This window comes from Elgaria multicarinata, chromosome 5 (assembly GCF_023053635.1).
Source record: "Elgaria multicarinata webbii isolate HBS135686 ecotype San Diego chromosome 5, rElgMul1.1.pri, whole genome shotgun sequence".
NCBI classification, from domain to species: Eukaryota; Metazoa; Chordata; class Lepidosauria; order Squamata; family Anguidae; genus Elgaria; species Elgaria multicarinata.
Window position 1 is genome coordinate 56,186,157 of NC_086175.1, and position 23,170 is coordinate 56,209,326.

The 23,170-nt window shown below is 42.4% G+C and overlaps 1 protein-coding gene across 2 annotated transcripts in view; it reads right to left on the bottom strand.

The window, feature by feature from the left end:
• Nucleotides 1–9,927: 9,927 nt before the first annotated feature.
• VEGFD (vascular endothelial growth factor D) overlaps nt 9,928–23,170 on the bottom strand; it is a 104,313-nt gene continuing 91,070 nt past the window's right edge. For both annotated transcript variants that reach the window (XM_063126408.1, XM_063126406.1), the window contains 6 exons: nt 21,892–22,102; nt 18,980–19,170; nt 17,935–18,083; nt 16,739–16,836; nt 12,668–12,863; nt 9,928–10,557 (listed from right to left, as the gene is read on the bottom strand). In XM_063126408.1, the coding sequence (XP_062982478.1) occupies nt 10,431–10,557; nt 12,668–12,863; nt 16,739–16,836; nt 17,935–18,083; nt 18,980–19,170; nt 21,892–22,102 (972 nt within the window). In that variant the 3' untranslated portion in view covers nt 9,928–10,430. The remainder of the gene's footprint in view (nt 10,558–12,667; nt 12,864–16,738; nt 16,837–17,934; nt 18,084–18,979; nt 19,171–21,891; nt 22,103–23,170) is intronic.

Genomic DNA, 23,170 nt, shown 5'->3' on the forward strand with positions numbered 1-23,170 from the left:
TTTGGTTTGCCCTTTGTATAACATCACAGGTCTGCTAAGATACACTTCACTATTATTGGTATCATATGACGTCTATTTTGAAACCTGTAGCAGTTGATGTTTCTCAGTTACCAAAAATACACTCTGTTTTTATTGCAGGCAAAATGTTGCTATCAAATAACAATGCTTAGGGTTAAAAGTGCTGAGTTTCCCCACCACCACCACCACTTGGGGGCTATTTACACAACCCTGTCCCTCTAACAGAGGCAAAAACAATATAAAAGAATATGGCTTTGAGTGGGTAAAAACTATCTAGAAGACCCAATTAAAGGCAAACATTTAGAGAATATTAGATTGTAAGCCTATGCGGCAGGGTCTTGCTATTTACTGTGTTATCTGTACAGCACCATGTACATTGATGGTGCTATATAAATAAATAATAATAATAATAATAAGAGAAAAATAAGCATCTTTCTGAAACGCGTAAGGAGCTAAATATATGAGCATATATACTTTGTGAATATATACTATATGACTAGTCTGATTATTCTTTAGCTTTTTAGAATAAGGAAGAATCTTTTGTATTTCTTTTATAGATTCAGGGGCTCTCAATTGAAGTAAAAAATGGAACGGTATACATACACCAATACCACTGGTGAGAAGGGAAGAAAACATGCCAATGTATTGCTGTAAGCATTCTCCAAGAGCAGAAAATCAGAAGTTATAAATCTTCAGATATACAAGGTGGTAAGAAGGTATGCCTTGTCAGTCCTCCTGTTGAGGGTGTCTTTTAAAAAGTAAAGTGAATCTATGACATAAAGACAATTGAACCCAATTTGGCCAACATATATTAAAGCTGGTGAAAAGGGTGAAAGCTGAGAAGTGGTACCATCATTGCTTTCAACAATGTTATCTAATATTACTGAAGTGCTAATTTTTCGTTTTGCATCTAATTAGATGGATGGTCCAAGTCCCAAAATAAGCATGATATTTGCATTTATAGTTCAGTTCAGTCATTTTATTTTTATATTGGCCATTGGTCATAACAGAAGTATGTTGCACAGGCCATCTCACTCTTCTAGCCTGGAACAGGCTTTCTGAGGAGCTCCATGCTTGGTTCCTGGCTCCTCACGGTTACTTGCACAGCCGCCCAGACATCCTGCAGTCTCAGGATCACCCCGGGACCGCAGAAAAACCGGGACAAAAATGTAGGGCAATATCCTGGGGAAATGCAGGTAACTTCCCTCCCTCCCAGCGGGTGGCGTGCAGGAGGCAGACGGCATTGTGAGAGGGACCCATGAAAATCCGTTAGTGCTATAAAACGCTCATCTGATAATCTCTTTCTATGCTTGTCTTTTAATTTCCGTGGTATTAACCCTGAAATGATATGCTAGAAGTTGGGGGAAGCTGTGCCTAGCAGAGGCTCGGTTAGAAAAGGAGCAGCTGCTGCCACCTATTCTGTCGCCCTTGGAGTCATCCCTAGGCACTGAAGCCGCTGCCTGGTGCTAGAGAGAAGTAGGAGGCGAAGAATGCCTTCACCCCGAACCGCGGCAGACACAGAGACGGCTGACTCCTGGCATCTGGCCTGTGGCTCAGGCAGGCACCCAGGAGGGCCAAAGGAGAGTGCGGAAAAACGGAATCAGGACCCAAAGCTCAGGCAGCTACAGTTTCTTACAACCCCATGGATTCTAGGCAGAGGATGAGGACCAGTTCTCCCTCAGGAGGTCCAATGCCCGAGCAGGCTGAGAAAAGGCTAACTGATGATCAGTAAAATGATTTCAGAGAATTCATGTTGCCCTTTATGGTGCCACAAAACTCTTTATTGTTTTGCTGCAATACACTGAGAAAGACACCCTCTGAAAATGAGTAAAGCTATTTGTGTGTGTGTTTTTGGTCCAGTGTATACTAGTAGCACCCTCATTCCACCTTTCTACTAGCTCCAGTCCAGTGCTGAACTTTGTCTCTTGAGCTTCCTTTACTCCTGAATCTCTCCTTTATCATCTTTTCCTATTAAACCCTCTCCTTTTCCCCTCCCGTCCCTTAATTTTCTCACTCTTTCCATTAGTTTGTCCCTTTCTAACTCCTTTGTATATTTCTTTCTCTCTTTTCAACCCCACTCTAAACTAATGAGTTCTGTAAGTGTGCTTGTTTCCACCTTGTGGTTTATTTGGGCGGGGCTGCTTAAAAAGGTTTGTGGAAGGCAGGATCTACACTACTGCTTTAAAATGGTTTATAACAGTAGTGACAACAGTTGGGGCTCAGGACAGACACACTCCAGGTACAGTTTTCAAACTGTTTTCAAAGTGTCATGTCCTGCTTGGTGTAGATCTGGCCCAAGGCACTGTGCCTTCAGTCCTCCTGTGCCCAGTTGCTCCAGCATCTGGCTGGCATAAAAGCCATGTGCAAAAATCTATAACAGCTGTTTCTTGTTTGTCAGCGATTATAGGCTTCCTTTGCTGTGCCGCCTAAGGACTTCTAAACTAAAAGGAGGAGTCTAGCTGAAAAGCACTAAGATTTCCTTCTCACCCAGCCCCAGTACCCAACTGTTTTTGCAAACCGTTGTTTTCTCTTCTACCACAGCCCTGTGGCTGTATGCTCCTTTGCTGTATGAAGTCAGTACTAATGCTAATCCAGATCTTGGGAAAGGTGGCATTTTTCATGTACTGCAAGAAAATAATTCCCTTAAACATATAAAAAGATGAAGAGAAGTTGTACTTAATCCGGGGTGTGTGTGTGTGTGAGAGAGAGAGAGAGAAAAGAGGCAGCATCATTCTGCATAGCTCCTTCCTACCACATCAGAACAAGTAAAGATGAACAAGAAAACCAGATCAGAACCAGCAATGATGAACAAGAGAACCAAGTGGGACCCAAAAGCCAACTTCTCTTCATTCCCTCATTTTCAGGCTAATATTTTAGGTGCCTATTGTTAATAAAAGGAATAATACCATGACTACACTAGATGGAGCTACAGGAATATAATATTCTCCTGTGTGCTGTGCCAGTTTAAAGGAAAGGTTTATTGGCTACTTACAGTAGTCTAGACCATTTTACTTAAAGGGACATTAGTGAAAATGGTCAGTTAATTGCCCCTAAGGCTAAAAGGAGATTAGCCTATATGATAATATGTTTCGAGTAATTGTAAAATATAACCCATTCCTATCCTTGCATGAAAGGCATTTTCCAAACTGCATGTTCCCCACAATCTTGTGGAGAAATATAACGATTTGGTTAAATGTCAAGCCACTTTATGAAGAAGGAAGACTCAGCTCTTATTTAAACAGGTCATTATATATTAAAATTTAAAAACAAAACAAAAGAACTCATAACAGTTGACGTCATTTCAATGGGGAATTGAAAGATGGCTCTGTATAAGAGCTCCCACGGACAAGTAGGGCAAATGATAGTGTCGGGTGGTCCAGGGCCAGAACGTAGCAAACTGCCATATCCCATTAGTCAAATCATTGAGCATACAGAGCACAAGAGTCAGGAAAAATTCGCCCATTAGCCATTGAGATCTACACCAAACAGGATATAACGCTTAGAGGACGGTTTGAAAACGGCATATGGAGTGTGTCCTGGGCCCTAACAGTTGTCAATATCGTTATAAATCATTTTAAAGCAGTAGTGTAGATCCTGCCAAAGTGTGCGATAAGGCAGATAAGGAATTATGGGTGAAATGTTCCACATAAAGCGAGACTACACCCCACATTTCATCTCATATTCCAAGCTCTTGGAACTAAAAAAGGTGTGTATCCCTGTTCTAGATGTATTAAACGAGTGCAAGGATGTGATCCTGGTAAAGCATGCCATATCCCTGTGTGTGTGCTACAGAACCAGCCTGCTTCCTTACCCTTTATATTCATCAGCCTGGAATAACTCATCCCTTCAAACCACCACTTCACCAATTTTTAGAGCACTTGAGTTCTCATTAGGGACATCCCAGGGTGTCCTGTGCATTGGAATTTCTTGTAGCATGTTTAGCAGTATCCGAAAAGAAAGAAACCCTGGGAATTAAGGGTGCCCAATGTCCTCAATTAATACTCATGTGCTTTGGAAACTATATATCCCAGGACTTGATCTTGATCTCCACTTGCCTGGAAGATTGCTTATTTTCCAAGCCAGAGAACAACTTTGTAATGTGTTCAAGCACTACAAGCAAGAGAGATTTGTATGCCAAGCTAGGTCATTATGAACTCTGAAGATCTCTAACTGAACACAGCATCAAAAATTATGCCTACTACTTAAAATGCACTTTCAATATCATGTCCCTAAACCTGGAGAAAAGAACTGGGAAAGGGGTGGGGAGGGGGGGCATAAAAAGGACTTAATTGTTATTTTTTTAAAAAAATAACATAAAATCTACATGTTTGACTGGCATGGTTTATAAATAAATTAAAGTTGTTGGGGGAATAAACCAAGCATTTCCCTTGCCAGATCTATCTTTCTCATGCTGTTTTCTCCAGTTAAACTTTTTGGCATCACTATAAGATGAAATATATAAAGATTTCAATGCTTTATTTACAGTTTGAATAGACACTCTGTTATGTTATGCCTACACACAGTGAAAATCACTTTTTTAATGCTAATGGAGAATGAGGATATAGTATACAGGTCACTCTAAAATATAGATTTATGTCATGCAACAGCTGTCTTTGTTTTTTGAACTCAGAAAAAGCAAGCGTATAGTACAAATAAGATAGTGGGATGCACTCTTCTTTGCATCTGGCCAAGTTAGTTAGTTGTAACTTGTTCTCAAGTAGCATAACTTATTAACAAAAGTTAAAAGAATTCCAGCCTTAGAACAACAATAAACCTATTAATGTTGAGGGTTTGGATGTGGGGAGATTTGGAGTAGCAAAGACCCATTTGAAAGCTGCTGGAGGAAGTAGGCCACTTGGAGAAGAATTTGGAACAAGGGGCTGGCAGGTTTAGGCATTCCTCCCTCCCCTGCCAGTTCCCCACTCCAACGTTCTCCCCAACCAACCAAAGTGGCTTTGCTTTCAGAGCTGGCTGAGTGGCACAGACTATAGTCTGCCTACCTGACTTCTCTGGTGTGTTTGTTAAAAGAGACTTAGAGCTCCACCAGATGAGCGGTTTATTGTACACTCATTACTGGGCACTCACAGATTTTCACGGGTCCCTCTCATGATGTCATCTGCCTCCCGAGTGTCTCCCGCCCTGATGATGCTTTTATATACTGGGCTGACGACCCAAGATATTTTGCTACTTAAGTAAAGGACGCAATGGTGCCTCCACTTGTCCATGTACAAAAGCCAACCAGACTGGGAGCTGAATCTTAAACACTGGTGACAATGTCTTCCCCACCCCACTTACACCTGAAAGCAGCAAGCTACCTCAGGAGGTGCAGGGCAGGCAACATGGCATACACAGCTCTGTCCTTCAACACCTTGCCCTGCTCCCTGCCTCTTACCATCTTCTGCATGAAACAGCCACAGCATTTTGCCTAATAGTAGGACCGCCCCTGGGAGATTAAGGTCAAAATAAAAGGAGTCTGGAGCCCTGCTCTGAGCCTTGATGAACCACATGGTTCAGGTGGCAGATCAGGTGGGGTGGCAGATCATGCTCCCCACCTGCTGCCCAACACCACTGTTGGTGCTGTGCTGCAGTGGCACCTGTGTCCTCCTGCCCCCAGCGGCAGCTTTAGCTATTGCTGCTGGCACTACTACCACACAGCTTGTCAACCTTCAATGAAGCACCACCACTGCTCTTTCAGGAAAGTGGCCGGCTACTGGACTCTAAGGACTCCAAAGTGTCAATGGAGACATTGTGGGCAAGGTGGCATAGACAACACCTGCACAAATTGTGGAAGCACAGGCGCTCTCCACGGCCACCTTGCTCACAATGCATAGTTCTGAGGAAGCATGGCTCTTCCTCAGAGTGAGGAACTGAGTGGCATAATGACCCTGGAAATAACACTGCCACAGCAAAAACATTTTAAAAGGATGTGGCGGGAAAGGAGGAGGAGGAGGTGGAGGTGGGACCATCCCAAAGGTTGAAATTGTTTGGTGTGCCTGCTCCTACTTCTTGTGAGGTTGTGTTAACCTCATAAGAATAGGCCCTTCTCCTCTTTCCATCACAGAGAGCATGGCTACTTCTTACACTGTAGAAAACAGTGCCAAGAAGTCTGGGACATCATCATTTCAATTAATATTGACCCTTCTGAGGGAGGAAACTAGAACAGTATTCTTGTTTTTAAAATGTCTTTGAATAGAACAGAAGTAAGTCTTAGCCTTCTAAGTTGCCTTTTTTAAAAAACATATGAGCACAGTTAATGTTTACTAGACTACAAAGGATTTACTACTACATTTTTTCCTGCCTTTTGGACACTTATTTTCTCACAAAGTTGTTCACCTTAAGAGTGTGAGAGAGATTAGGCCTTCCTCAAAGAAATGGTTGAATATTTGGGTTTCTCTGACAAAGCTAAAGTAAAATTTAGTAGATTTTCTATGTTAAACTGAAAGTCTACTTCATTAGGTGGCATTGGAAGAGATTGTAAATATAGCGTATGGTAAAATAAAGAGGGTAATTAATTACAAACTCTGTTTCCCTGTCATTCTTCATTGGCTTCAAACCATATTTGTTCTCCTTTAATTTGAAACAGATTTTATTCTTCAGCTGCAGTCCTTCATTGATGTTTTAGGTGAATGCTAATGCAACAGTCTGACAGGTAAAATAGATGACAGGGTATCGTTTGTAGATCCCATCTGTCCTGACTAATGCCCAAAGTGAATAGCATTTTCTAATAAGTGTAGATGAATATACACTAAAATTACTTTCCCGGAGTTAATGAAAAATGATTAGTAGCTCACAATGTGATTTCTGTCCATTAAACTAAACAGGCCCCATAGGAACTAGGGGTGTGCACGGACCCCCCGCTCCGCTTCACTTGCAGATCTGCCATTTTCCGGATCGGGCCGCTCCGCCCCACCCCCGCTCCGCCCACTTCCGCTCCGCTCCGCCCGGAGCTCCGGATCCGGAGCTCCGTTTCCCCCCCCCCATAGGCTTGCATTGAAAGCTAAAAAATTATACAACTTTTTTTCTGTTCAAGTTAGAAACCTCATGTTTGGCACCATGACACCTCATGGGGATATACACACGCACGCCAAGTTTCAAAGCAATCCCATCATCCCCTGATTTTTGGCGAATTTTTGAAAATCGGGCACCCCACACACAACATCCCTGCGAGGTGGGCAGGGGAAGAGGGAGGGAAGGCAGGCAGGCATGCAGCTGGCATTTCTGGGGGCATAAGGAAGTGAGCCAAGGATAAGCCAGTAATGCATATAAAATGGAATAAATCAATAAATAAACAAAGGAGGGGTGGAATTAAAAGCAGCAGTGTTGCTCAATAAACAGCAAGAAGAATTTTTTAAAAAAGGCTATATCTGTCTTTTACCAGCAATAGGGGGACGTGCCCGGGGGAGGGGGAAGTAGCTGCCAGTTCAAGACAGCCACCAACAGCTCTGAGAAGAAGTAAAACGCTCACTTCAACTCATAACAGGCATTGCTCCACCACTGAGAAGTAAACGCTCACTTCAACTCATAATAGGCATCGCTCCACCACTGAGAAGTAAACGCTCACTTCGACTCATGATAGGCATTGCTCCACCGTTTTACTCTCTTTGGAAGGCTCTAATGGCCTTCCAGTGCAGGAGAGAGTGGGGGCACGTCCACGATGAGATGCCCTAGGGGAGCTCATCCCCTTGCACCACATCTATTCAGTTGTTCACCAAGGTTAGGCTGGGGAGCAGTGCTGTGTTTCTATCTCTTATTCTTGGCTTAGTATATGATTTCAGGTTGTGTTTGTGCATTTGGTAGGGCTACTGTTTTAAAAAACACTGGGAAAAGCCCGTTCAGATGAAGAAAGAGAAGTTTCCCAGAATCCCAAGTTACCCGTTTTGCCTATCCCCTCCTCTAACTTTGGGATCATGTGATCATGACCGGGAGCTGACTCTGCCCCTCAGCCCTTTGAAAAAGGTATTTTTCCCGCCGATTTTTAAAAAACTTCTAGCGCGCGACCTGGACAACGCAGAAAGTTGAGAGTAGTCTCAAAATGACCCGCATCCACGACTCTCTGTGCACAAGAATTTTCAGAACGATAGCTTAAAAACCAACCCAGTTATGCCCGAGTCTTTCCCTCAATGCAATCCTATGGGCGAAAAGCCGAAAACGCCGTTTGAGCCGCGCGGTTGACCCGATTTTCACAAAAATATAGCACGCGACCCAGACAACGCAGAGAGGTGAGAGTGGTCTCAAAATGACCCCCATCCACGACTCTCTGAGCACAAGAATTTCTAGAACGATAGCTTCAAAAAGAACGTAGTTATGCGCGATTATTTGCCGCAATGCAATCCTATGGTGAAATGTTTTCAAGATGGCGACCGGAGCGCTCCGCCTGAACTAGGAGCTCCGAAAAATGGCCGCTTCTCTTCGCCTTGCTTCTAGGGGGTCCACGGTCCGCTCCTACTCCGCCTCTGGGTAAGGCGGAGCAGGCCAATCCGCTACTGCTTCTACGCTCCTAATCGGAGCGGATCACACCCCTAATAGGAACCACAGTAAAGCTGAGGTCAATTGTCAAGGCTTGCTTCTCATTTCATTTAAACAAATGCAGCACCACACCGATTGGAACTGAGTGAGTACTGGCTGGGGAGCAAACAATACATGATGCTAAACATGCCACTTCAAGTAGCATGTATCTTTTTATCTGGGGATAGGCCCTAGCTCAGTGGCAAAGCATCTGCTTGGGGGCTTGGCATGCAGAAGGTCACATATTCGATTTCTGACTTCTCCAGTTAGGGATCAGAAAGGATCCTGCCTGCAACCAGGCACAGTTGCCCCCAGACCATGTAGACCAGTCTTCCCCAACCTGGTGCCCTCCAGATGTGTTGGACTACAACTCTAGCTGGCTTGGGGATGTTGGGAGTTGTAGTCTAACACATCTGGAAGGCCCCAGGTTGGGGAGGGCTGGTCTGGGCTAGATGCAGAAATGGTTTGCCCAGGGCTTCCCTACATTTAGCGAAACTCCTGCAGCCTTATACTGGAGATTTCTCTTCTGGAGTCGTCACACTTTAACGATTGGCAAAATACACATGCTCCCCCACTCTAGAGCAGATTCGCTGCCCCACTGACTGTGGAGCTGCCAGCCTCCATGAAGATCTTCCCTTCCTGTTCAGAGGAGGAGGATATGGACCCCCCCCCCATTTATGTGTGGAGATAAGATGCTGGAAGTGAAGAGGTACCTGAGATTGATGGACAATGGCTCACTGTACTCACCCCAACTGCCATGCATTGATCAGCTCTCTGTGCAGAGGATCAAAGGTAAAACCCTATTTTAAGAACATAAGAAGAGCCCTGCTGGATCAGATCATGAGTCCATCAAGTTCAGCGCTCTGTTCACACAGGGACCAACCAGCTGTTGACCAGGAACCCACAAGCAGGACGTGGTGCAACAGTACCCTCCTACCCATGTTCCCCTGCAGCTGGTGTATACAGGCTTACTGCCTCTGATACTTCCCCTATGTGTTGATTGCACACAGATCTGTTGTGTGAACAGTCTATAAGTAAATGAAAATACCATGGATATTAATGAAGTGATGGACATGCAACTGTGAAGCAGCCCACAGAAGATGCAGAAATTCTTGAATGCCGGAGCCTTCCAAACACAAGGCTTGTACACTTTGTCTTACCCCAAGAATATTGAAACATGCTTCTTTCCTTAAAAAGAGCAAAGAAACACCAGCTGTGCCAGGTAACAAGATTCATTCATAGACATAGAATGGCAGAAGCTTGTGAAAATCCCTGGCTGGTAATTCATTCTTTCTGTCCAAACATTTATTTTATTTATTTATTTATTTATTTATTTTATTTATTACATTTCTATACCGCCCAATAGCCGGAGCGGTTTACATTACGAATGGCAGTAAATATTAATTAATAATTGGTGCTTTTATTGTCCTATATACATTTCAAATATGACACATCAGACAGTAGTTTTATAATACATCCAAATAATAAAACAAAGATGGACAGTAGATCAAATAATTCAGTGCTGAACATATTCGGGAACCGAACATTAGAAGATCTGAAAAGATTGCTCGAAAGACATATGCTCTATAAGAACTGTGAGTTGAGGGTGTAGGACATGTTTCTGCATTTCCAAGTTGAAGGATGACTACTGTTCCCATTTCAACCATACCAGTTTCTTTTCCATGCTACAGCAGTGATGGATTGAGGTTTTCCCTTTACAGAACAAAGAATAATTTGTTGTAGCAGACATTTGAGGCAAGATGGCAATGTTATTAATGAATGCAGATTGGATTTTATTTTTCTACCAGTAATTTACCCATATCCATGATTATTATAGATTAATAGCCAGTGACAGACAGCTACTTTGCAAAGCAGTGTAGTGCTTGATACAGGAGATAAAAGCTCGATTAAGGGGTATCTTTGCTTTGGGACCCATAAGGACTTCTTCCCCCTCTCAGACAGCGACAGTGCCTTGAACACGCTGGTCGAGCAGCTGGGCACATTCTGGCTTGGAATGGGCATTTGTCTTCACAGCTGTTGAAAGACAAGGGGGGGGGAAATGAGAGAATATGATATGCCCAGTATATTTGATTTATTTATATTTATATCCCTTCCCCCCCTTTTTTTTCTTTTTGGAAGGAGCCGTAGCTCAGGGATAGAGCACCTGCTTTGCATACAGAAGGTTGCAGGTTCAATTCCCGGCATCTGGTAGGGCTAGGAAAGAATCCTGCCTGAAAACTGGAGAGCTGCTGCCAGTCTGTGTTGACAATACTGGGGTAGATGCATCCATGATCTGACTCTGCAAGGCACCTTCCTTCAGCCAACAACCCATATGAAAATAATGCAACACATGAGCACTATTAGAATCATAATTCTAACCTTACAAATACAGAATAAAATACAATAAAACCGTCCCCACAACACCGGATGAATGAGAAGGAATTAAGACATTACCATTTGGAGAGAGACATAACCATGACTCATTATTCCATTTTGCAAAGCGGATTTTCACGATCGTTTTGTCCCACATATGGAGATGCAGGTGCATCCTGGTTTTCTGAATGGTTCAAAATGTGTGTTTACACTGAGGGTCAAACTTAGTGTGACCATATGAAAATGAGAACATGGCTCCTGTATCTTTAACAGTTGTATTGAAAAGGAAATTTCAGCAGGGGTCATTTGTATATATGGAGAACCTGGTGAAATTTCCTCTTCATCACAACAGTTAAAGCTGCAGGTGCCCTGCCCTCTGTTAAATCTGGTCACTCTAGTATAGCTCCTGCAGCTTTAACTGTTGTGATGAAGAGGGAATTTCACCAGGTACTTCATATATACAAATGACACCAGCTGAAATTCCCTTTTCTATGCAACTGTTAAAGATACAGGAGCCCTGTCCTCCTTTTCATATGGTCACCCTAGTCAAACTGCAACAACCCCAAGTTCAGCAAGTTTCATAAAGTTAAGAAATGTCTCTACCTGTTGTATTGCAGACATGGCTTGGGCCCAGGATAGCCATCTCCTCCCATATGAACCTGCCCATTCATTAAGATCTGCGGGGGAGCTTCTCTTCCATGTGGGTTTTAGTGGCAGAGAGGTGTCTGGCTGGGGTCTGGGACAGGCCCTTCTCTGTGGCCATATAGAGGCTATTCATTTCACCCCTCTCTTTGGGCTTTCACCTGGCTAAGATGTAACCCTTTTGGGAGGCATTTCACCTTTTAATGGTTGTATTGAAATGCCAAACACCACCACCACCCCGCCATTTTAAAGACGTGTGTTGTTGTTGTGACTATTTTATCTGTTTTATTAAACTTAAAAGAAACCTTAAATGGAATGTGCCACTTATGTTTTATGGGCTGGGTTCAGACTAAGTTAATTGCACTTAGTTCCTATTGAATTCACTGAGAAAAGTTAGTAATTACTTTCACGTTTTCTTCAATGGGTACAACTAACTTAGAGCTTTTCTACATGAAGCATTTAATGTGTGCTTGTCCTTCCCTACTCATTGTTGTTTACAGGTTCTTTAGATGACATTGTGACCCTCCAGTTTTCTTTTGTTTTTAAACAGCACCTTCAGCGAATTTTTTTTTTAAGAGCAGGGGAAATGTGGTATTATTTAAAGAAAGCAAAAGAAAACACTATTTCCACTTGTGTCTTTCCATTATACCACAGTGCCACTTGGATCTTATGTATTGGAAAAGAAATGTTCCTCATGTAGTGTTCAGATCTCAATTCTGCAACAAAACCAAAAAAAGGTGCAATGGATTAACAGCTGATTAACATTAACAGCCTCGTGTAGAAAAGCTCTTTTGCTTTGCATCCAGTATATATTCCTGTATGACACCAATTACAATAGACAAAACAAAATAAGGAAGTGGGAGGGAACCCAAATCAATATTAAATAGAAAACTGTGTGTGTGTGGGGAATACTTTGAGTGTAAGACTCTTTTTCAGGCAAGTATTTGTTCAGCTTTGTTAAAAAATGCTGTTGATTAATCGTGTAGATTCTACAGAGAGTACTCCTACTCAGATTCCAATTTGGGGCAGCAGTGTGTGTTTGTGTGTGTGTGCGTGTGTGTGTGTGTGTAATTAATGCGAGAGTGGACCAAGCAGGCTGTTTTGAACTCAAATGCAAAGCAATGCTCACCTGCATGTTTCTGCATTAAATGTCTTGTGTTTTTGAAAACAGCTCTCCTGGCTCTCTGTACACAAGTAGCAGCTGCAGTTCTCTTTGTTCTGAAATAAATTGCCCGTGCACTTCCATTTACAGATGCACTCGCAGTTTTCGTCATCAAAGTCCATATTTGGTGCACACATCGCAAGTTCAGCAAGTGGAGGGAGCCCTGGCACAGAGAAGACACGCGTTTTGCAGGGGAGAGAGAGAGAGAGAGAGAATATGAGAAAGAGAGATTTATAAGTGTCCCCCCTGCCCCTGAAAGCCCTTTTTAAAAATGTTGACAGCTCATCACTTTGCTGAAGGTCACAGAAGCAGGGTGTAATTCCAAGTTAATGTCCTGCGATTTTATAACAAGTCATAGATTTAACCTATAAAACGTACAATCTGTTCACAAGCCTTTGATTCCAGGAAGTTGAATTCTCAGTGATGTATGGCTAGCACGGGGCTCATCTACACCAAGCTGGATATAGCACTATGAAAGAGGTATGAAAGCAGTATGTAAGAGGCAGGAGCCACACTACTGCTTTATAGCAGTATTGAAGTGCACTGACAACTGTTGGGGCCCATTGGCACATACCATATACTGCTTTCATAACACTATATCCTGCTTGGTGTGACTCCTGCCTTTTATATACCGCTTTCATAGTAGACTATCCTGCTTGGTGTAGATGACCCCACAGTCTTGTGTAATCAATATTCCAGCATAAAGAAACCCAGAGGTTGTATAGAGTCTGATGAGCATACAAGCCACACACTCCAACGTGTTTTGGATAAAATCCAAAGACCCAGTCTAGGGTAGGGAATGCCCATTTGGATTTTTCTTTGAACAGAAGAGCCCTACAATATTTCACAAACTCTCTGTTATCCCCTAATTCAAAAAAATGTTTGTTTTGTCATAACAGCAGCTGTGTTGTTCAAGAAAACGACGACTAACACTCCTTTGGACAGCTGATACTAGCTGAACTGCTCTTTCCATCCTGCTTATTAACAGCAGCCATGATTATTTGGCATTGCTTAGACTGCGGGGGAGGGTGGGAATGGCTAAGGCATTGCTAGGCATGACTTTCACTTCTTTTAACAGCAGGTTTTCATGCTTTGACTATTTTTTATTTAATGATTTATTTAACGTTATTTAAATGATGTTGGGCGGTATGGAAATGTAAGAAATAAATAAAATAAAGGCCAAATCACAAAGAAAGAGTCCTTGAAATTCTCCTGACTTTTAATACACCTGTCCTTTCCATGTAGCTCATTTAAAAGCTGATGGGTGGATGTTGGTGCCAGGCGTCATACCAACTCCACATGCCATCAGGGTTGTTGCTGTTGTTGTTGTTGTTGTTGTTGTTGTTGTTGTTGTTGTTATTATTACCACCCTGCTGGGCATGTGGAGTTGGTATGATGCCTGGTGTCAACATCTCCACTCCCAGGCATTTATTGGCACATGATGTGTCATTTATGCCAGTCATCTAAACAGGTCAAGTATGTTATTGAACCTGCTTTTATTAGTCTAAATTGAAAATTATTTAAAATTTTGTATATGTACGTTTTTATGTTGCATTTTATTATTTTATGAATGGTTATAAATTGCCCAGAGAGCTTTGGCTATTGGGAAGTATAGAAATGAAATTACTACTACTACAAATAATAATAATAATATTAATGCAATGCTATACATGTCTACCCAGACGTAATTCTCATAGAGTTCAATCAGACTTACTCCCAGGTAAGTGTGTATAGGATTATAGCCTAACTACCAACTAGTGTGCTTCCAGGTGGAAGGTTCCTAGTGCTGCTAGTGAGAAGTATTGTGCAGACATTTCATCTTTTCTTTCTTAATGGATTATCTGTGGTAAGATAAAAGATGGAAAAAATGGTGTGAAAACACGGGACAGTTACAAGTTGAAGATGATGATATTTGGAACCACCATAGAATTTTGTGAATGAGGCTGGGGGATGTCGCCATAAAAGTCTAGTCTGGAAGCCCCCATAGACCCCATAGACAGATCGATGCTTATGCTGCTGGGTTAAGAATGGCAGAGGCAGGAAACATGCCATCCGACATCCATCTATTCTAGCTCTATGACATTCTCAACTGCTCCAAATTTCTATTCTTGATATAAAGAAAGAGTAAACACTGCGACATTTGTGCAGATCAGAAACATTTAGCCTTAAGGTGAGTGTCATAGAATGAAGGAACCAGTTTGTTTGCACCAGAACAAAACAATATATCAGTCTTCATCTCTTCTCAGGGTACTTTTATTCCACCTTATTCTACCTTATTCACAGAATTTTACAAAGAGTCCAGAGTCAGATGTTGTGTGGTCTTTTAAAGCTCCAACACACCGTGGGTTAACACGCTCCCTACCTTCACTTCTCTGCCCGAGTTTTCGTTCCTCAGTTACTTCCGCTGTTCTAATGGTGCTGCTTCTCCTGCACACAGCAGGAGGGAGCAGCGATTCCGAGTTTAAAAGAACATTGGACTTAATGAGGGTTTTTTTGTTCTGCAAGGAAGGCCAGAAGGGGCGGAAAGTGCGTGGGAGGCAGACAACGTCACATGAGCGACCTGAGCAAACTCCATGAGTGCCCAGTAATGAGCATGCAATAAAATGCTCATCGGATGGAGCTTTTAGTCATAACTCTCCCATGTCCTCCACTGCTTCTTCCATATTTTTTCTTACTGCAGAAAATCCATTAAGAAAAAGAAGGTGGAATTGCTTCACAATCTCTTGTGATTGCTAGTGCTAGGACACCTCCATGTGGAAGCACTCTCTGCCTGAAGTAGTAGTAAGAATGAATTAGCTAGAAGTGTAACACAGAGACACACAACCTTTGAGCGCTTATGAACATAAGAAGATCCGTTCTGGATCAGACCAAGGGCCCATCTAGGCTTAGTGCCTCTGATACATAGCATATAGGTATCATATAGCCATCAAGATTAGAAGCCATTGATAGCTTTCTCCTCCATGAATGCTTCTAGACGGAGGGTTCCTAGTGCTACCAATCAAAAGACATTGAGCAGCTATGCTGTTTTTCTCTTCTTAATGTTGGTTGGTTGTTGTTTTTTTGTGGTAAGAAAACAGATTAAAAAAAAACTGGTGGGAAAATAATGGGAGCCATGGTCTGGGGCCCACATCAAATTCTGTGAATGATGCAAGACAATGGATCTCAGTGGCACTTCAAACAAAACATATGACCACTAGTAGTGATTTTTTTAATATAGATTTTTTTAAAGATCAAACCAGTCCATACTCCAGGAAATAAAGCCAGACTGCTCACTTGAGGGAATGGTATTAAAGGCAAAACTGAAGTACTTTGGCCACATAATGAGAAGACAGGATACCCTGGAGAAGAGGCTGATGCTAGGGAAAGTGGCAGGCAAAAGGAAGAGGGGCCGACCAAGGGCAAGATGGATGGATGATATTCTGGAGGTGACAGACTTGACCTTGGGGAAGCTAGGGGTGGCAACGGCCGACAGAAAGCTCTGGCGTGGGCTGGTCCATGAAGTCACGAAGAGTCGGAAACGACTGAACGAATAAACAACTATATATATATATATATATATATATATATATATATATATATACACACACAATTGTATAGCTTTAACTTTTTTTAAAAAAAAGTACATATATAAGATTTTAAAATATGAAATGTTTCTGTATAAAACACCAGCTTCAGTAGCAAACAAGAATATTTGTGCTTTTAACCTGTTGATTGTCTTAGTATGATTTAAATTTTTGTGAACCGCCCAGAGAGCTTCGGCTATTGGGCGGTATAGAAATGTAATAAATAAATAAATAAATAAACAAATATGTTATAATACCACTTATGAGCCAGATCAGAAACAGGCCCAACCTCATTGAAGGATCACGGATTAACAGCCAACACTGGTATTCAACAGCCAACCAAGCGAATAGACATCCATAGGATTGCATTGTTAGCATTTGTGATAAGCAAGAGCAACAGCAGGGAGCATAACAAATGGTGGCCAATAGATTTTCAACACTTTATAAGATAGAGGCTGTTTAATGTAGCAGGTACCTTCCTTTCTGCCATGATGGTCTGTGTTTACAACACATTCACATTTACTGCTGTTCCATATCCATCCATCATCACACACTTTATTTATACGGGGGCAACTAGAAGAAACCAAAATGCAAAGTAAATCTTTTAAGAACACACTGAGAAAGTAATGCAAATATTTGCACAAACACAGCCCTCAAGAGCCAGCTTATTTGGGGGCTGCATTAAGCCAGCCTTTCCCAACTCAGGGAATCTAACTGGGGAGTGATGGCATTGTAGTCCAACATATCTGGAGGGCTACATGTTGCAGAAGGCTTCATTAAGCAGATACATGGGGCCATTCCGGAGGTGGCTACATGACACCACTTTGGAAAGGTGTCAGCTCAAGAGCCTTCAGCATCGCTGCTGTGAGGCTAAATTGATAAAGCTAGATGGGCAGGACGGAGCGCAGGCTATCTGGCTGGAAAAAACACCCCACGCCCTGCATTCCCATCAACAACAAAAGACTCAGCCTCTCTCTCCAGTAGCCAATTGGACCTTTTTCACAATGCCCACTGGGTAATCTGAACAAATCTAAACGTTGCCGTGAATCGCGCAGTTTTGGGGCGGGGGAAATCCTGATGTGGCTGCGTAGTGGCGGCTGTATCATTTAAACAAGGCAGCGCTGCTGCGCAGTCACTACAGGGTCAGTAGACCATATAGACACCCCTCTGTGTTCAGAGAGTTTGTTGAGAAATGTCTGTATGCTGACATGACTTAGGAACGTGCCTAACTTTAAAAATATTTGACAAGAAGCCTCATTACCATCAAAGGAACAAGTTAGGGAATTACATTTGCTAAGTCATCAAACCGGGGCCTCGAACTACATTCCAATTGCCTGGTGTTTCTTAATTTGTCACAGCTGCCTCTGTCCATTTTTTTTTATTTTAAGAAAAAAGCTTTGTAAATATTAAACATGCCATGGTAATTAAAAACTGCTGTTAGAAGAGAAATTGTCTCTATATTAAGTAACCTATTTTTACATTGTTTGTCCAAGCAGTCAGCAGTCCTTTCTTTATAACATTGAAAAATACATACGTTCCCCATACATTAAGGAACTATTAATTTCTGAATCAAGCATGCAGTTTATGGACAATCACAGAAAAACATCGTGGTTAATTATGGGATTGTTTAAAAAAGGGACTAGGGATGGAAAGAGAGACTGTCCACCTTACCGATCCTCCTCTGGATACTGGACAGATCTTCGGATGACTGTATACGATTGGTGCTGAATATTTGTGATACACCTACAACCTGTGTGGTTTGCAATTTTGACTTGAATTGGATCTGGCACATTTGTTAAAGGTACCGAAATCTCAAAGAGCTGGAAAATTGAAATAATAATAATAATAATAATAGTAATAATAATAATGTTAACAACAATAATATTTCCATTATTAAATAGTCCCCTCCCCATCTTTTCCTTCTCAGTGAAGCAAAAGCTAGAATTTCTTTTCATTTTAAGAATTTTCAGTTATGAATGTACTCTTAAAATTCCCTTGTAAGGACATGTGCGTGAGAACAATGAAAGGCATATGTCTCTGGCACGGGACCATGGTTGTTGCAGGCATGTGTGCCTCCACCTCATATTTTACCATTTTCACTCTTGCAAATGCTAGTATATGTCGATTAAGCACACTTGCTGTGTAAACAGTGAAGAAGCCCTTAGGTATGGCTTTGAGCAAATCCTTCTCTCTCAGCCTAAATCCCCTAACTGTAAATCGGGAGCTAGTAGCGAACGGTCACACAGGGCTGTTGTGGCGGCAAGCCAGAGAGACATGGCAAAGTACTTTGCAAATTTAAAAACAAACGATGCACCATTGTGCCTCGCACTATTTGAATCTAGCCTTAGGCTTGGCAGACTTCTCGAAGGTTTAGGCTGCAATCTAGTTTGGGGAACGGCCATAGCCCAGTGAGAGAAACCTGCTTTTATGCAAACATCCCAGGTTTAATCCCCGGCATCTCCAAGGAAGATGGGAAAGATTCCTGCAAGAAACCCTAGAGAGCTGCTGCCAATCAGTGTGGACAATACTGAGCAAGATGGGCCAATGGGCTGACTCAATAGAAGGCAGCGTCCTACATATACTTACTTCTGAGAAAGCCATAAGCCCATTGAATTACGTGGGATTTATGTCTGAGTCAACGTGCATAGGATCAGACTATGAGCGTTCTCCTTGCCAAGGTGCTGTAACTGCAGAAGAGAAGAAAAGGTCTACCTACCATCTTGGAAATGTAAGACATACTCGTGTTCATGCAGTTCAGGCTCTCTTCATTGCAGCAGCCTCCACATCTGTACACATTCACGCACGGAGGCTTGAAAAATTTGTTGGTGGCTGTTCCCAGCTCTTTGGCCACTTCTACACAGGTCTCCCTTGGCACACACTGAGTCCTTTGCCACTCCTCATCTATAACTGGAGAATACAGAGGCATTCAAAAAACAGCAGGAGCCACAACTGGATTCGCCCGTTCATCAGCAACCCAGCTAAGGCTAATCAGCCACAGCTGTGAGATATGTTTTGAAAGACTGACCTTTGCCATTTCTAATATGAACAAGAAGAAGAAGAAGAAGAAGAAGAAGAAGAAGAAGAAGAAGAAGAAGAAGAAGAAGAAGAAGAAGAAGACGACGACAAGTGGGACCAGCAACAAAATGTTGCAGTGGGGAGTGCTCCTTTTCAGGGTTCTAGGCAGCCATATTGCCACAATACTCCATTCCATCCCCCCTTGCTTTTCTTCTCCCTCCAATAGTTAGCATTCTGTGGCCATTGCACATATTCAGTCCTCATTGAATTGTTTTGGGATTGTGCCCCTTGCCCCACCTTGGCCTACATAATAATCTGCACTTAATTCTGAATGTCAGAAATAGAGAGACACAAAAAGTAAAAGTAGCCGTGCTGCTCAAAAGAAAAGGAAAAAAAAAGAAAAAATCCAAATGAATGTAATGTCTTTATTAGGGAAACCAAAACATCACCTCCAAAATTGCAAGCTTTTAAAATCTCTAGATCTCGTCATCAGTCAAGATGATACAAAAAGCAGGTGGGAGGGGTATTGGGAATGGAAAAAACACTGATGTGATGGTGAAGTCACGATGAGCTCCTTGAGATAGGGGGAAACCATATTCCGTGACTGTGGCTCTGCTTCCAGCTTCTCTTCCGCTTTTGCAACGAGCTGTAATTACACGAGGAAGAGAGCAGCAACCATGTGGCCCATACAATTCAATGCGACAGCATCCTCTAGTGGGCATTTTATAGCACAACTTCACCTGTACTTGACATGACAACCCAATGAATACTGATATATCTCAGAAGAGTCAGGTTTTCTGAGGTTTATTCTTTACAGCTAAAACCAGGGAATGGAGCGGGAGATGTGCAGGTAGTTGACCCACAAACATCCGTGAGTGGCCACTCATGAGAGCACTATAAAAGACTTGTTTAAAGAAAAATTGTCTGCATGTTCAGAGTACCAGAGTGAGAGGTGAGGGCAGCACAGTCCGCAGATTTTTAAATTAGACTTTGTAGGTCATGTGAGAATTAAAGTTGGACCTACAGCTGCCTGAGGGTTTCTGGGCAACCATCCTCTTTTGAAAATGTAAAATACGGCTGTTACGGGATCCAGTTGGCCTTCTCTTGACTATTTAATGAAGGTGCAATAAGCTGAAATCAGCAGCAGATGAATCTGTCTGTGACACAGAATTATCACCTGGTAATTATTGCAGTTCAAACTGCTGTTAAAGGGACAGCTACAGAGGGAGATTCAGAAAATGGCAAATCTGTATCCAGCCACAGAGATGCAGCTGGCCATATCACACCAAAATACATTTTTTTTCATTGTTCTACACTATTCTGTTGCCTTCTCCCTCTCTTTATAAGAACAGGGCTCTAGGCAGCTTCCACCCAGCAACATCCAAGCTAAAGAGGTGTTTTATATCAGGACACACCTAATAAAAATAGGAATTTTAAATGTCTTTGCTCTGCAGCCTGTTTGTTTCTGGGCTGCTGTTCCTTTTCCTTTTTTCTTTCTTTTTGCCTGCTGCTGTTGCCACATTCCCCAGATGGCTATTCCTAGATATTGCTGCCTGTTTACATCTCTTCTTTTTTTGTTGAGTGGAAAAATGCCTATTTAAAGCAGCTATCTTTTGGATTTTGTCAAGCGAGCAAAACCAGCTTTGAGCTGAAAATCCTAAGAACTCCGTGGCAGTTGCTGGAGATGTTTTCTCCTCTTAGTTCTGTTTTTCTCCTTTGTGCAGGTCCTTCTCAGTACAAAAGGCCACTGCTCATATTATAAACTGCAGGCGTGAGACATGGGAGGGACAGACTGATATTTCCATATATATGAAAATAGCTTGCAAGAATGGGTTTACACCTGTCTGCATTTGGAACTCAGAACTCCAACCCAACAGCCGTTCACAAACTTTAAATGCTATTCTTCTCCCCCTGAATATTAGTTTGCTTGTCCTTAGGGGCTTTTCCAGATGAAAGTGACATTTTCTCAGCAATGGAATAGTGCAGTTTGTTGCTTAGGTGAAATTGTATGGATCCCCTGGAAGAAATCCCTGTGCATTGGTTCCAGAAAGCAATGCAGTCATGATTGCGGCAAGAAAGCACAACACTTGTGATTGTAGGGTGCTTTAGGGACAATGGCTATGCTGCTTAAGCACCTATTGGATAGTGCCTGTGCCATTACTATGCAAGAGAAGTAGTGGCTTCCATCCTATCTGCACCATTTTTTACCTTTTAAATGATTCCATTTTAACATAGTTTTAAAAAAGTTGTGTGCTCCATGACTCTGCTCAATCACTCAAGAGCAGAACACAAACATAATGTTCTAAACAAACCAATAAACAAGACACCAACCCAGCAAGCATCCATGTATTTCAATCACAGAAATGATGCGCAGACATTACCCTCATCCCTTTCACCTGCATAAGAGAAACAGTCCCGTATAAGCTCTTACGCAGCCTTCCCCAAACTGGTGCCCTCCAGATGTTATGGACTCCCACCCCCAGCATTCCTGGCCATTGGGTATGCTGGATGCGGCTTATGAGAGTTGAAGTCCAAACAATCTGGAAGACACCAGGTTGGGGAAAGCTGCTGTAGAGGAGCCAGAAAGATTAAGGTCATAAACTCTACACCTACTTTTGAGCATCTCAGTATCGTAGGAAGCAGCTGCAAATCTTGTGGAGCGATGTGAGGCAGATCTGGAATCCAAGGCAGCCACACTCTTGAGTTTTAGTCGGCATTTCCACAGCTTCCAATCTTCAGAATGGGTAATTCGAAGTAACTCTTCTAGGCTGGCAGCTTTCCTTATCTGCTGCTCTGACCACGCCAAGTTAGAAAGGGATGTTCTCTGCAAGGACAGAGGCAAAGCGCAAAGGGTAGAACCAGAATGTCAACCCTGTGTCGCTGGAGGGGGGAAAGAGTCAGTGTGGTGTACTGGCTAGAGTGGTGGACTGGTAGCTGAGAGATGCGGGTTCTAGTCCCCATTCACCCAAGGAAGCTCACTGGGTGACTTTGGGCCAGTCATGGACTCTCAGCTCAACCTACCTCACAGGGTTATTGTGAGGATGAAATGCAGAGGAGGAGGAGGTTTATGTATGCTACCTTGACTTCTTTGGAGGAAAAAAGGTGGGATATAAAAGCAATAAATAAATAAATAAATAAATAAATAAATAAATAAATAAATAGTTAGATTCAACTAACTGGTTGTTTGCTATGACATCAGGTTAGCTGTAAAACACACACACATCCAACTGCTCTAGGACAAAAGGGGACTTTCCTTGGCCATTAATTGTTACTAACCCTAGAATTAGTAATAGAAGTGGAAGGTTTAGGGGCTGGCCCCAGATACAGGATTGCCAGCCCATTTTATTAGCCAGCAACCCAGACATTATGTTAAGGAGAGAGCAAGCTTTGACGCGTGGAAAGGGTGTCATGAAATGTCATTAATTTTAACTCTTCTTCACTGCCCTGAGGTTCCAACTAAAGATTAGAGCACAGTCCTGGGAGAGTTTAACTTCTATGTACACCTCATTGAAATATAGGTTATAGAACAAATTACACATTCTTCCCCAAATAGTATAAAGTTAAGATATTTGGAAATCCCATATTCACTTAAAAATTAACAATCAAAACGAAATTCGCATTTTGCACCATAACTACTCAGTTATTTGCCTAGTGAATGCTGTACCAATGGAACACCAGTATACTGCACTTCCAAAGTTCCCAGTGTTCCTCCCAGGAGCGGAATGGCGAAGAGGCTGGAGGTCAAGGGAGATGCGGGAGGGTGACCCACCCACCCAATCGTTGTCACTAAGTGATGGCACTGCCCAACGCTCAACTACAAAAAGTGTGGCATACCATGATGTCAGCAAAACATGGACAGGTGATGGTGGAGCCGTTGCATGGCTGCCAATAA